The sequence below is a fragment of the Musa acuminata genome, chromosome BXJ2-2, assembly GCF_036884655.1.
Source record: "Musa acuminata AAA Group cultivar baxijiao chromosome BXJ2-2, Cavendish_Baxijiao_AAA, whole genome shotgun sequence".
NCBI classification, from domain to species: Eukaryota; Viridiplantae; Streptophyta; class Magnoliopsida; order Zingiberales; family Musaceae; genus Musa; species Musa acuminata.
Window position 1 is genome coordinate 22001176 of NC_088339.1, and position 15387 is coordinate 22016562.

General features: G+C 38.6%; 1 protein-coding gene across 1 annotated transcript; it reads right to left on the reverse strand.

Annotated features, from left to right (window-relative positions):
• Window positions 1-1841: 1841 nt before the first annotated feature.
• On the reverse strand, window positions 1842-4156 carry LOC135605355 (cytochrome P450 78A6-like). The gene is made up of 2 exons (XM_065095350.1): window positions 2787-4156; window positions 1842-2634 (listed from the first exon to the last, which is right to left on the reverse strand). Exons 1-2 carry the CDS (start codon window positions 3783-3785, stop codon window positions 2008-2010), a joined length of 1626 nt encoding a protein of 541 aa, XP_064951422.1. The 5' UTR covers window positions 3786-4156; the 3' UTR covers window positions 1842-2007.
• Window positions 4157-15387: the final 11231 nt, after the last annotated feature.

Consider the following 15387-nt stretch of genomic DNA (forward strand, 5'->3'; position numbering starts at 1 on the left):
TTGTCTTATTAAGATGTAGCAGAGTATTTGAAATTAGATCAGATGAGAAACACCATTAAGCATTATTTAATTGGTTTAAGGTGCCTCAAAATTAGATTTTAGTCCTTTTGTGTTAACTTGTGAAACATCTAATTCAAACAAATTGAACAGTGTGTATAGTTTTGCTGATCTATTATTATATTATGTACAGAGCCAATTAGTAAATGGTAAGAGTGCTTTCCCTGCTAATATATGCATAAGCTGAATGGAAATTTTCAGAAAGGTCACTGAGTTCTCAGTCCACAAACATGATATGGTTGGCATTAAAAAGAAAGGTTTAATATGGTGGGATCAGGAATTAAACTATTTATGTGGCTCTCTGTTCTTCCAATTCTCTGTGAACCATTAGGACCATCCAATTTATATCATCACCATCTATCGTTTCATTCTCAAATATCAGACATTTATAATGACAGGTGGCACTTGTCACTGTGGGCTCCATCTACTTATATCATGCCTTCAATCTTGTCGACATTAGATTATTGATGTCTGAGATGTGATTAGAGGAGGAGAATTGGATGCTCACTGTTCAGGCGAATCACGACGTACGGTCAGCAAATCCTACTTCTTCGCGTGTCACAGTACTACGAAGCATAGGAAAAGAAAACAAAACCATCCATAAACACTGTGATGTTTCTGTTCTTCTTTCAATGTTTGGTGTGTGATATGCGTGTGGAATTTGCAGATATAAATTGTTTTGTTACTGCGTTCAGTAATAGCTTCCGAGCTATGCGAACTTGAAATGAATTTGCTGTGAGCCACTGTCTCATCTTGAACTCTCTCTGCTTTGATTTGCATGAACCCTTTTATTCTGTGCATTGGATGATAAGAATGAGGTGTATTATTGACCTCTCTTTTTTCTTTACTGCTACTCTTTTCAGATGATGTTATCTTAATAACAAGTTTGATATATCAAGTGATGAGATACTTTCCTTGCAAATTTCACTAGCTTTTTATATCATTTATTTCTTTCAGTTTCATGAAACACATACAGTGTAGTTGCAAAGTTCACATCAGCCAGAAAAAACTCTCTTCATAGTAAAAAATACACAAGCCTTCGTTATAAAGAAAAGAAAAAAAAAAGTAAAAGATTACCAAAAGAAATTAAGTTAAATGAATCTCAATATAATTTTTAAAAATATTATGATAGAGATATTAAAGATTATTATGAATCTTGACGGTATACAAGCTGGTCAGCTCACGCCGTTGGATTGGATTAGATCTAATTAGATATTTGATGGTAAACCCAGATAAAGAAACATCAACACTCTCAACATACTCGGTTCCATAACATGACTATATTATCCGTATGTATTTAGATGTGCACGAGTATCGAAGGCGTAAGGTTGACCATCGCTACTGGCTCCAAGCTGCAGATGAGATTCAAGTGGATTTGCTCAACGTCAACATCCTATTCATGACGGTCAGTGGTAGGTTCTGGAAAGGGGATGTGATATCGTCTCACGTCACATCCTACGCAAAGCTTTTACCTCCGGGCAACGCTGTGTGCCACCTCCGAGCTGTTTCATCTTGAACTCACTCTCTCTGCTTTGAGTTCCATGAACCCTTTTGTTCTGTGCATTGGGTGATAAGAATGAGGTGTATTATTGATCTCTCTTTTTTTCTTGACTACTACTGTTTTCAGATGAGGTTATCTTAAGAACAAGTTTGATAAATCAAGCGATGAGATACTTTCGTTGCAAATTTCAATAGCTTTTTATATAGTTTTTTTTTTTTTCATTTTCATGAAGCATACACAGCATGGTTGGAAAGTTCACACCAGCCAGAAAAGACCCTCGTCATAGTAAAACATACACAAGCCTTCGTTATAAGAAAAAGGAAGAAAAAGAAAGAGAGGCAGAAGATTACAAACGACGTGAAGTTATAAGGAAGCCACTATTAGAAGCCACTCTATTCACGTCCAACTATTCGTATAGATTACAACTGAACAGCTAACACCACGTTCCATCAGGTGGACAGCCGGCGACGCCGCAGCCTGACCGTCAGTGGCGCCGCCATCTCGCAGGACAGACGCAGCACCTCCGAGAGGTCAACGCCAGCCGCCGATGCCGGCTGCCACTCGAACTCGTGCGCCAGTGCCGCCACCCACATCTCGACCGTCGCCATTGCCAGCCCCTTCCCGGGGCAGCTTCGCCGCCCGGCCCCGAACGGCGCCAGCCGCAGGTCCGAACCCGTGACCGGGAACTCGGCCGAGGGGCCCAAGAACCGGGCCGGCTCGAACCGGAGCGGGTCTGGCCAGGTGACAGGGTCGCGCGCGATGGCCCACATGTTGACCATGGCTGTGGTGCCCGCCGGCACCACATGGGCCCCGCCGCCGACGCGCGCGTCCGACGTCGCCATGCGCGCCCACGACAGCAGCGGGCCCGGCGGGTGCACCCGCAGCGTCTCCTTGATCACCGCCTGCACGTATGGCGGCGCTGCGAACGCCTCGGAACCCGTCACCAAACGGTCCGTCCCGACAGCCGCGTCCAGCTCCGCCTGCAACCTCGCCTGCACCTCCCTGTGCATCACCAGCCTCGCCAACACCCACTCTATCAGCACTGCCACGGTGTCCGTACCCCGAAATATCATCTCCTGCATGTAATTATTTCCCAGATCTTAAACAAAACCAACGAAAGTAATCAACATCGTTAACTCATCTAATTAAACTATATATATATATATATATATATATATATATATATATATATATATACGTAATAATGATCATATGAGGTAAGCTTTACCCAGAGGACGGCGACCATGTCGGGATCGGATAGCCTATCTGGGGCCTGCAAGGACAGCAAAACGTCCACGAAGTCTCGGGGGGCCGCCTCCGAGTCGCGCGCGCGCTCGACCCGGTGCTCCTTGATGATGCGGGTTACGAATCGCTTGACTCGGGGGACGAGCACGGAGCAGCACCACCGGACTCGTTGCAGGTCGATACCGGTGAGCACTGGCAGATGGTCCGACCAGTTGAGCTTCCCTAGGACCTCGTAGCCTTCTTCTACCATGCTCGTTAGCTCCTTCGTCTCCTCGCTCCCCCCCTGGAGCTCGTACTTCCTCCCGAAGACGAACCGCATGACGTGGTTGAGGGAGGCTTGCTTCAGGATCCTTCGGACCTGGACGGGCTCGGCTGCGAGGCCGTCAAGGGCGCGCACCATCTGGGCAGCTATCTCAGCACGGTAACACCCCAAAGCGGATACCTGCTTAGGGGAGAAGAGGTGGGTGGCCGCGATCCTCCGCAGGGTTCGCCAGTACGCGCCGTAGGGCGCGAAGCCGATGGCACGGTGAAACATGAGGCCGTAGGCCGATTCCTTGACCGGGCGGTCCGCGAAGTCGGGGCTGTTGAGGATGTCCCTGGCCACGCCCGGATCGCAGGTGACGACCACCCGGGTGTCACCGAGGCTGAGCGCCATGAGCCGTCGGGCTCCGGGGATGGCGTCCGCGACAGCCGCGAGCTTCCGGTGGGCGAGCCCGGACATGAGGCCCATGCTGCCGACAAGGGGGAGGCCGCGGGGCCCGGGGATGGCTTTGCCGAGGCCCCATGGCTTCCTCCTGCTCCACCAGTACCTTCCCCAGGCAGGGCCTCCAGGGTAGGCCCAGTGGAGGAGGGTAGTCGCAAGCCAGCAAACTGCAACAATGATGGCAAGGGAGAGGAGGCGGATGGGGTAGGCGGAAAGCTCACTACATTTGGCGGCCAGGGAAAGCGACACGAGCCACCCGTTTTCTACGGAGGATCCCATGAGCAATGTATATATGAGCAGCACTCTCCAGCGTTTACAGAAGAGAAGCTCCGTGTGTCATCAGAGAAGGTCTCAGGCGTCTTATATAGCACCGGTAAAGGCAGAGAAAACCGAAGTCTAATAATAAACAAATCGCTGGAGTAAATCCAAAGAAAGGTTTCCTCACCGGAGGTAATTACGTTAGTGGCAGAAGCGCCGCCGCCATGAAGGGTCAGAACGAGATCGGTGGGTGCAACAACAAAGAAGGATAACGAGATGGACAACAACAGCGGGGGCGCGTGGAGATGCGAGCCACGCGGGAATTTCTTGGCGGTGCGGTCTCGGGGCCACAGGGGACCGGGACGAGGACCGACGAGGACGGAGACGGCGCGCACGGGAGCCCCCACGCGACGTGGCCCCCACCTGGCCGACGTACGCCGTGCGGTACCTGGCAGGAGATCGGTACCGTATCGTGGTCTAATTAATATCAGCTATTAGTGCACAGTATCGGGATATGACGAAGCAACAGCAGGAGCGGCACATAATTCCAACACACAAGAGCTCTGGTGCTCCAGGCTTGACGATGGAATTGATCTGCGAGGGCGACGAGAACGTGGCACGTATAAACCTGTGAAAAGGATGCAAGGCTACTTTCGAAGCCTACTGAGAGGTAGGGTTACATTCGACTTCTGGTGTAGATTGGAGTCAGCTCTAGCTCCAAAACCATGGTTGCAACTGAGCTCCCTTCCCCCACTTGTCTTTGATCTTAAGCCTACTTGGTACTTTATGCATGTTCATCCTTCCCTTCTTTCTCTTGCTTCTTGCATGAGCCCAGAAACGTGTTTAAGGAACTGCATCATCTCAACTCCAACCACTGCCTTGGAGTTGCACACTGACAGGCAACGTGCATGGCGCTTAAACCAACATCCTCCTGGGAGACGACATCCTCCCTAGTTGAAGCTTCTTCGATCCCGACCTCCAGCTTCGTATCATCGAAGTCCTAATTATTTTCGTAATGCATAGCGCTTGCTGTAGTTTCTATAAATTTACCGTAAGAATTTTAAGGCCTAAACTTGTTTACAACTTAAAATCAAATCCATACACTTACACAACACGAAAAAGATATATCCAAAATGATCGCAAATAACATCAGTGACATGTTGAACCCTCAAATACAAATAAGTTCATCAGAAATATCCCGTCAAAGTATTATTGCATCACAAATATCAAGAGTTCAAATCATAACAATATAATTTATTTCCTTGAGGTGAAACCAAAACCAATCTACTTTCTCGAGATCTGAAAAATTTTAACGATAGAGATACGAGCAATCACAGCTTAGTAAGCACCTAAAACACATATTATATATGTATTTTAGAAAACATAAGATAAGTTTCAACATAATCTTCGAACACATTTGCATGACAAAACATAAACGGATAGAAATTATTTTAATTGCAAAAAGTACCATTAGCTAACCATAATTCTATAACTAAGCTTTTAAATCTAATTTCAAATCAAAGATGAGTGTTATTAGATACGAATAATCAGTTTAGATAAAAAATATCATCTTCCTTGTTATATCTAGGGTTTCAATTTGTATAACCTAGACTTCGAATTTATCTATAATTTTCATTCTCTTAAAATTCTAAGACCTCTCGTATCATCTTAATATGAGATTAAAGCATACAGTTATTATTGTTTTAAATCAAAACATATCTAAAAATCACAAATAAATTTAAACCAAAACTTAGGATAATGATTCACGCTTTCAGATTCTTTTATACTATTCACTTCAATTTTATTTACATATTATATTTGATTCTTGATCAGTTTAAATATATATTTTATTTTTTAAATTTTAAATTAACTTTTTTGATTAAAAAATAGACCTTTTTCGATTAAACACATCCCCCTTCCCCTCCCTTTTCTCTTTCTTCTTTTTATTTTTTTTTTCGCCTTTTTTCCCCCAAATTCGCACGCACGCACGCACGCCACTCCTCTTGCTCTGTCTGGCAACTTCCACGTACGCACACGTCACCTCTTATCTTCTCTTTCCCGTGCACAATCAACCGAGCGAACCATGGTGCCCTGCCGCACCGAACGAACCACGACGGGTTGCTGAGAACCGCGGCAAGCCGTGGTCATAAAACGTCGGGTCGGAGGCATCTACTGTAACGGCGTGGGATAAAGATGGGATTGCCGTTGGAGAGGCGCAGCCGCATTAACTGCACTTTTCTCTATTCCTCTCCACGTCGATCGTTTCATGCTAGTAATGGGGACCGCGACGCGGATCGTTCCATTCCGCCGTTAAGGTAGCCACTAACCCAACACCACCCGACAAAGACCGGGCCATGCCGACGTCACGCCACAACAGCGGCACGCCGTTCCCCTCCCCATCCCTCGTCACACGTCCTCCCACCCCAGACGTAACGTGTCGTGACGTGTTAAACGACCCGTCCATCGTAACCGCTGCATTCATATGGGTATATTTTCCGCATCAACGCCTCTTATGTCGGCCGAGCACTCGTGAATGGCTGTGGGTCCCACGACTTCCGACCCGACGTGGATTGCTCGGTTGATTGTGCTCGGGACGGGGGAAGATAACAGGTGACGTGTGTGTACGTGGACGTTGCCAGAGAGGAAGAGAATGGCGTGCGTGTGGGAATTTTGGCAAAGAGGATGAGAAGAGTAAAAGGAAAACCGAGAGATAAAAGACAAAATAATAATAATAATAATAATAAGGGGGGCTTGCTGTCGGCAAGTGATAAAGGAGAAAGGAAGGAAGGAAACGTGAGGTTAGGAGAAATCGAAGAAGAAGAAAAAAAAGTGGTCTTGTTTTTATATCAAAAGAGTTTATTTATAATTAAGAATATAAAACATAGAAGATTTAAATTGATCAAGAACCAAATGTAATATGTAAATATGTAAATAAAATTAAATTAAATGATCTAAAAGAACCTCTTGTTGCGCAAATATGATCGAAATATCACCCCAAGATATAATCGAAATTATTCACCTACGTGCATGAACGTGGGAAGGGAGGAAGATCTTCCAACACCAACAAAATCAAGAAGGGAAACGTAAAATTGAGAAAAAGAAAAGTAGAAAATAATAACAAAATATTCTTCCAAAATCTCTACACCAATTGTCATAGAAAACAAGGCTTTAATAGCCTCAAACCATAAAGTGGCCCCTAGGAATTGCTCTTGAAAGAGATGCGCAATAAAGCTTTAGCAGATCCTAGAAATAACGCAAGGAACATTATAACCCAGCAAAAAAGGTTATAGGATAAGATAAAATAGGATAAATTGTAAATAATTTTGAGTTTTTTCCAACACATCCTCCCTATAATTTTGATCCCTTTCTGTCTATCCTAAGATAAAAATCTCATTTTAATCTAAAGATCCTCAGGAAGAATTTCTTCCCACTGTGAGAAAAAAAAAGAAGACGAAGTTATGAAAAAACACAAATCAAAACACCATAATACTTTTTTTTTCTCAATATACTTTCTTTTAAAGTAATAATTACATCTAAGTCTCAAATAAATTTGGTTGGTATTATATTATTTTCATAAGAAAAAACTTAGTCCTTTAAACTCGGCCTTATATGTGTGTCGTCACGATATAACAAATCTTTTTCAAAGTGAATTTATCTAACTTCGATTAGATGATTTGAATCTTGAATATATTTCCTCATCATTCACAAATGAGAAGCACTATAATCTTTTCTTTTCTTTTTTTTACCTCAAACGATTTAATACATCTATAGCTAAAATTGCCACCTACTCCAAATGTCATCGTGATATTGCTTTAAAAATCTTAAAAATAATTATTTATGATCTGATACTTCAATTCATATCTTCGAATATTAACGTAAATGCTTTGTGTGCTTTGAGCTGCGTGTATTATCTTAATCAAATTAATCTTCTATATGTTAAACCTCAAAGATTTTCTTTGTCTAATATCATTATTCTTATAAATTCTTCGAACCCTATCAAAAAAATCCATAAAGACTAAATTTCCTTTTCAAATGGATTTTGATATTCCAATTTAATTGATAGACAAATAAGACATACAAATAAATATATTCTGAAATTTTCTCTTTCTTTCGATCAAAGTAATCCAAATGTTAAGATTAACCACATGAATCTCTAATTCACACCAATATGATATTATGCTTAACTTCCTCAATTCTTATAAGACACATAATTTAATGATGATCAAAACTGTTAAAGTCATTTCGACTCTTTCAACTAAATGTATCAACGATAACATTTCAGTGATGATGTTCATAATCTTTCAATAATTTAAATCATCGTCTTCACCTCAAATCTTAATTCATTGCAAGTATAGGTACATAGATAGATATCTTGCATTCATAATCATGCTATTAATATCTACATTTTCAAAGTAAAACTACCTCTTGCTATATTAGGATCTGAAATTCAATCATAACTCACAATATGACAATTTGACATCAAAATAAATTTCAATAGAAATCTCAACATTGGGGTCTACACACATGCACGCACATACGCACGCATGCATGCGCGCGCATACACGAACACACGCACGCACGCACAGGCACACACGCGTGCACACACACACACATGCGCGTGCACACGTGCGGACGCACACACATGCGCGCGCGCACACACAACATTTTGTATCAATTTTTTTTCACAAATATGTTTACACAAAATATTTTGTATCAATTTTTATTCACAAATAGGTTTAAGGTATTAAAATAAGAACAATTGAATCTAAAAAAAATTAGCAAACAATTATTATAGTTGTTTCATTATTTCTTCCAGTTCAATTAATGTCATTATATCAGGAGTCTTCATTGTGAATCCAATACCAGGTATTAAACCAATAATAAATTCAATCTCTATCTAATGATAATTTAATCAATTCTTCTAAGAAACAATAATGTTAACATATCATAATAATGTTTGTCAGGTTCATATTACCATGATTAAATTTTAATATAATTAAATAGGCTCCAAATATTTTTCAAGAATCACTAAATTAAAAGAGTAGGTATCAAGATTAGTTTATAATGGTTTGATGATTACGCTACCGTCAACTTCAACCTAAATATTTTAGATCAATAATTCAAGCTCAACAAAATTAATACGCTTATTATCCCATCAGGTCGGGTCTTGTTAATTTTTTATGTCAATCCAAATATGATTCCTATAACTTAACTTTGATATATGTGTTCTTAGATATGTTCATCACTTCATTGTTGAATCATGATGTACTTTATGTTACTACAATATTTTGTTTTTGTATCAATTTTAAACTCTACATGTCATAGATTATGTACAATGAAGTTGATCTTACTCTCCTCATGGGCAATCTTAAATTGTAAAGACGGAAAACTCAGTTCTACTAAGTTATTTCATTCAGCTTCTCTCTCTCTCTCTCTCTCTCTCTCACACGCACACACACACATTCAAAATCACAAGGAACACTCATAATTAGACTCCTATTTTAGTGCATATATTTCCATTGTTATTATAAGCGAATGACCTTAAGTAACAGAACTCCATCGTTATGTTATATTCTGTGGCTATTTTCTATCCAAACTTGGTTAAATAGATTGACAATAATATATCTTATTTTATGCTTAGTTTGTGTACCAAAACAACAGGTTTACTCGATCATCAAGTAGGAACTCGAGCTTTCTCAAACTGGACCTGAGAATAATTTTGCTCCCCTAAGTCAAGAGTGAAGTCATTCAGTTTTCTATAATGTTCTTGATAGATCCCAGCAAGAATTAACCACTTAGCCTAACTATATCTGAGAAGACTTCAGCCAAGGAGACATATGACACATAAGAGATCAAGATAAGGTAGTGGGAAAGAGAACTCATAATGGAGTCATCCAAGAATTTATTTGCTTTAGTTAGATAACCTCTTATGTTCTACATATGGCCACATCGATGAGACATGATTATTGATACATACCTGAGTTCAGTCTTTCGGTACCTAATCGCAAGGTAGTAAAAGATTTTGTGATTTGGGGGCGTCGGTACTTTACATGTGATTTCAAAAGAGAAGGGTGCATATGAGAAAACATTTCATTTCAGTTTTTTGGATGATGTGGAAAACGGAGCCCATTTGGACACCCAAAAGACACAACATATCTAACTACTCCCTCTAAAATCTATTTATTTCACGCAAAAGTAGATGCCGAGATACTATGAGATTTGCCAACATTCGGACACCTGAAGACACAACATATCTATAGATTTTCTTCAAGATCTCTTTAGTTTGCTATCTTCATGAAAAGGATATAGAGAGAGAGAGAGAGAGAGAGAGAGAGAGAGAGAGAGAGAGAGAGGGAGAGAACACAAGACTTGTCTTGTTAAGAAGATCTTAGGATCTTATGACTGCAATCCTTTTCAAATCTGAATGTTTTCATCAACAACAACGCTTTGTTCCCTTCCAATATCTTCTATAATCTCACGGATTCTCCCACACAAAAACGACCAATCAGACCGTTTGTGTATTGGACAGGCCATATTGGTGTGGCCATATGAGAGCGACCGTAGTGGAAATGCTATTGGATAGGCCTTGATATGTGTATCCGAACTCCTATTTTAATTTACCTACGTGCCAGGATCCTTGTGCTCCTATGAGCTCAAAGATCTTGTGGTGTGCATGAACTCTTTTTGAGATGTATGCTATCAACACATCAAATATAAAATCTTTCTAGCTTCACAATCTATTTATTTTATCATCTAAATGAGAGAGGACAGAGGACAAATGATAACCGATGAAGTCTTTTCGAGCCTATTTGATGACTCACTTAAATTATGTTGAGTGTTAATAAGATTTATCGAGTCAGATTCATCGATCTAGCTACTTAGCTAGGTTAAAATGGGAACAGGAATAAATGGGTAGGTAACCTACTCTTTGATATTATTCTATTATTAAATCTTTTAATATTTATGAATATTTTTTAATTGGATTTAAGGTATGATAAGGGAATAATGATAAAGTCAACAAATCAATGTCATATGATCAATACTTATATATATCATATAATCGATGTCTCGATACTAGATGATCGAGATATATGATGAGTATATGATCGATCCTTTAGCAATCGCTCCTATAATTAATTATGAGAATATTTTTTTCAATACTTTTCAAAATATTGATTGAATATTTTGAACCCGAAAATTAACTAAAGCATAAAAGAGATATTTATCGAAAATACCTTCGATATAATTTTATAGAATTCAATATTTTGAACGAGTATTGTGTCATTTGAGATTAAACTTTAATATATTTGAAAAAGAGATCGCGATTGACTCTAGATTAGTATCGAGATAAAATATTTAAATAAATAAAAATAAATTAGGATCCAAATTAAACGTTAAAATACTGACTTAACATAATAAAATTAGATTAAAAAAATAATTAGATGCACTATCCTTTATCATACAAGGATGAAGATATTTTCAAACACTGTTTTTTTTTTTTTTTTTGGGTCTTCATTAGTTGACAATGAAAGGGATATCACTGATCCAACGCCAAAGGGATATCAATAGGAGATTCCAGTGGCTGCCAACAATGAAAGGGATATCACTAGGAGATTGCAATGGGTCTAGAAGGGAACACCAGACGTCAAAGATGTGAGAGGAGCGTGGGGTTGAGTTGAAATTAGAGCACAAGAGATTGAAGGTGCTTCCTGCAAAAAGAGTGTACTGATAGACAAAAGATCTTGGGATTTGATGTGTACGGAGATCGTGCCAGATGCTGACATGTCAGATGGGTTAAAGTCAATGGGACTGTCTGAATCCGCTCGAGTATTACACCCCTTGCAGGTCTGTAAATATGCAAATCAAAGTTTGTTCTATATGAGTCTTGCCTGGCAGAAGCATCCTTAGTTGCTGATAGTTCAGTCTTCAAAATGAAATCCATGCTTAGTTTCTTGGAGATATAGCTATTAAGAAAATAAGCAAATATATTTTTTGCTGGCCGAAGCTAACAGATGAGAGGGGATGTTAGCTGATTTTTTTGTCGAAGCCTCTGGAATTAATTCTCTACGGCATGTGCTCTCGGTGTTATGTTTAATGAACACAATGCCTCTCTATTTAATGTTGTGTTGTGTTCATTAGTCCAAGAGTCTGGAATGAGGTAGGACTCTTTCTCTCTCGAGTCTTTAGATACGTGGGAGAAGGTAGTGTAACAGTATGATTGATGTGTATAAAGATTCTAGCGGAGTAATATCATTAATTTAAGTATAGTATTTTGATCAATAATGCAAGCTAAAATTATATATAAATATTTATATAAGATATCATCATTATAAGCGTGGCACAAACATCATGATTTATTAAAAACTAATAATGATCATGAGCCCGATAAATAATTCTATTTAGGGTTTTGGGGGTCAAAAGAGGCTTATTTCACATGGAATTGTGGGCCTCAAATTGGCCCAGAATTAATCCGTTGGCATCGGCCCACTGATTGGGTCTTTAGTTTGATACCCAAAATTTATGATTTAAATCTTGAATAATATATATATATATATATATATATAATAATAACAATAATAATAATAATAATAAAATAATCTACGTGATAAAAAAAAAATGACACGTTAGGATACCATTTGACATGCAAGAATAGACCATCATGTTGTAAACATAATGTTCGAGACTACTCCATGCATATGAGATTATTTAAGAAAACGATGTCTTTTCTATTCCCAAATTAAGTGTACGATGTAATTTTTATAGGATCTCTTGCTAGTTTCTTCATCTTCGATATCAAACCTGAGATAGGTTTTGATCCTTGATATGTCGGACGATCAAAATTTAAATCGAATCAAATCAAATTTGAAATTTAAATGAACTTAGACGAAACATATGTCAACTAGACTATGCATTCGATCGAATCATTAGCATGAACTATCAAATTGAATGCTTGAGGAAGGGATGAAGCAAGTTTAGATTCGAAATATAGATCCGATCTGATAAATGAATAATATCAAAAAGGGATTGAAACCTCTAATTGGAATATATATTCTATCAATGTCTTTTCAAATACAATTAGTAGGTAAGCTAATTTGACTTGATTAGATTTTGTAAGAGAGAGTATCCGAGAAAAGCAAATCTGTTGCCTGTAGATTTTATATCACTCACATTCGAACTCGATTAATTTGGCAGGAAATCTATTTGGAAATCCAAGTATCATACTCCATTTTGTTATTGGTATAGGGAAAGCGAGATCTGAATTATGAAGTGCCACATCAGCACATGGAGCTTTACACTGATACTATATTAGAATGTAATTACAAGAAATAATTAAGATATGTGTAACATCTCAAGAAATGAGATCTTATATGTTCCCTGTGGAAGCAGATAAGGACTCCAAAGTTCTCTACAATACTTTCATGTTCAAGATCATAACATCTCAAGCATCGAATCCATAAAAGAAAAAGGAAAAAGGGAAAAAAGGAAAACCTTCGTCTTCTTTAACCTGCAGCCACATGTTCATGCACGACAACTGGGAACCTACCGAGGAGCTTCCACAGGATAAGATCTCTTGAAAGGCACGGACAATCCACTGAGATGTGGAAGGATAATTAACCTCGCACTTAGACACCTAAATAGCCAGTTTCCTTGGAGCGGTGGATTTGGACTTGACCTGCTATTCTCTGTGAGATTGTGGCATGGCATGATGGCCAACTCCATCCAACAACGGAGGCAATGCCATTGCTTTTGCTTTTGGTGAAAGCTCAGCGACCACTCGCCCTTCACATATGCCTCTTATTCCTCCTTGACTTTGAATTTCCTCTCTCTCTTTCCCCGTCTCTAATGCTGGACCTCCTATCCTAAAAAGCTTCTCTCTATAAAGTCTCATGTCTCTTTAGGAATCCATTCCCCCCTCTCTCTCTCTCTCTTTCTCTCTCATTTGATGGTGTACAAATCTTTTAATGGGGTCGACTGCTTGGCCATGATCCACACCACCAACTAGTCTTGTCTCTCTTTCCTCTAGGGTTTAGAAATCCCACACACTAGGGTTGTTGCAAGTGGAGCATGAAACCCACCACATCATGTGTTGCTAGTGAAGCCGGTGCAGCTTTTATGTCCATGGAGGATAAAGATTTCTCAAACTTAAGTGGTTACCATTCATTTAAACAGTGACTCAAATTTTCCATGTGAAAACCAAGTCAATGTCATGATTGTAAGGGCACACATCCACTAGTAGTAGTAGTAGTACACTTTTAATAGAGAACTCCACACCACTGTGTTTGTTGGTTGGTCAGCTTTAAAGTAATTTGAGATTTAGGAAGAATCACAAAGTCAAGTTTGATGATGGTGACAACAAAAGAATTGCTGTAGGTAGAGAGAGAGAGAGTCTTTGTGCAATCATTCAAGTTTGATAGGCCAACAACCATTGAAAGTATGCTCTTAGATGGGAGAAAATAAAACTTGTGGATCTTAGCCTTTCTTTTCTTTTTCTTTTGAGAGAGAATAGGTTCCTGCATGCACTCTTGAAATATGAGTGCATGTTATGTGATTCATATTTCTCTACAGCAAAAGGAGTGCAGAGATGTTGACTTCTTTAGCACCAAACAAAATTTCGGCAAATGGTTAGACTAATAGGTTATGCTTACCGAATTGGCTTTTGGTGAAGACATCAATTTCTTATTTTAGGACCTATTGCACATGATTAATGCTTGAATAAAAGTTGAGTTCTTTTTCTTTGATAAACTGCTTGAGTTATTACATTTAATTATAAGTCAATTGAACTATGAGATGAGAATTAGATGCACATACTGATTTAGATAAAATGCAAATCTATTTATTTGAATCTAATTAGTAGTATATATATAAATATATATATATATTTCATTTGCATAATGTTTTTTTCTTGATGGTTCTGATTGGGCACAACATAATGTCAGGTAATTAGACCATGACAGTACCATTTGTACTTCATAATAAAATTTCAAGATTAACACATTGTTTCACTCCAAAATAAAAAATGTCATGAATGCATAAAATATTTTAGGTATTTGGTAGAATGGTGGTTGAGATTCCTTTTCAAACTAGGCATAGACAACATTACTACCCACAAAATGACAATATCATGTACATAAAATATGTGACCAAAAACTCTATAATTTTTTTAACAGCAATTACTAGTTCACTTTGCTTTAGTCCACATATTCTATTTAGGGATTTTGTTTACATTTATTCTTTTAAAATCTGAAAATACAGTAATATACTTTGATAAATTCTAAATAGCATATATGGCTTTCAAATAATTCGCTTATATTTTTATATTCATCCAAAATCTCAAGTCATCACTACTAACTTAATCACTTTTATTAATAGCAAGTTTGAGTTAAAAATTTTAGAATGTCTATAAGGGCAGTGATACCAATCGAATGACAACATCTCTGTTCTAATGATAAGCTGAAATAGATTAATTATGAAGTCGTCGTATATGTAAGTTTTGTAGAGATATCCATTTACATCCGTATATATTATATATATATATATACATATATATATATATATATAGCCTAAAAAGGGTTGATGTTATATGACACCCAACTAATCAATGTGAGACATATACCATCAATAT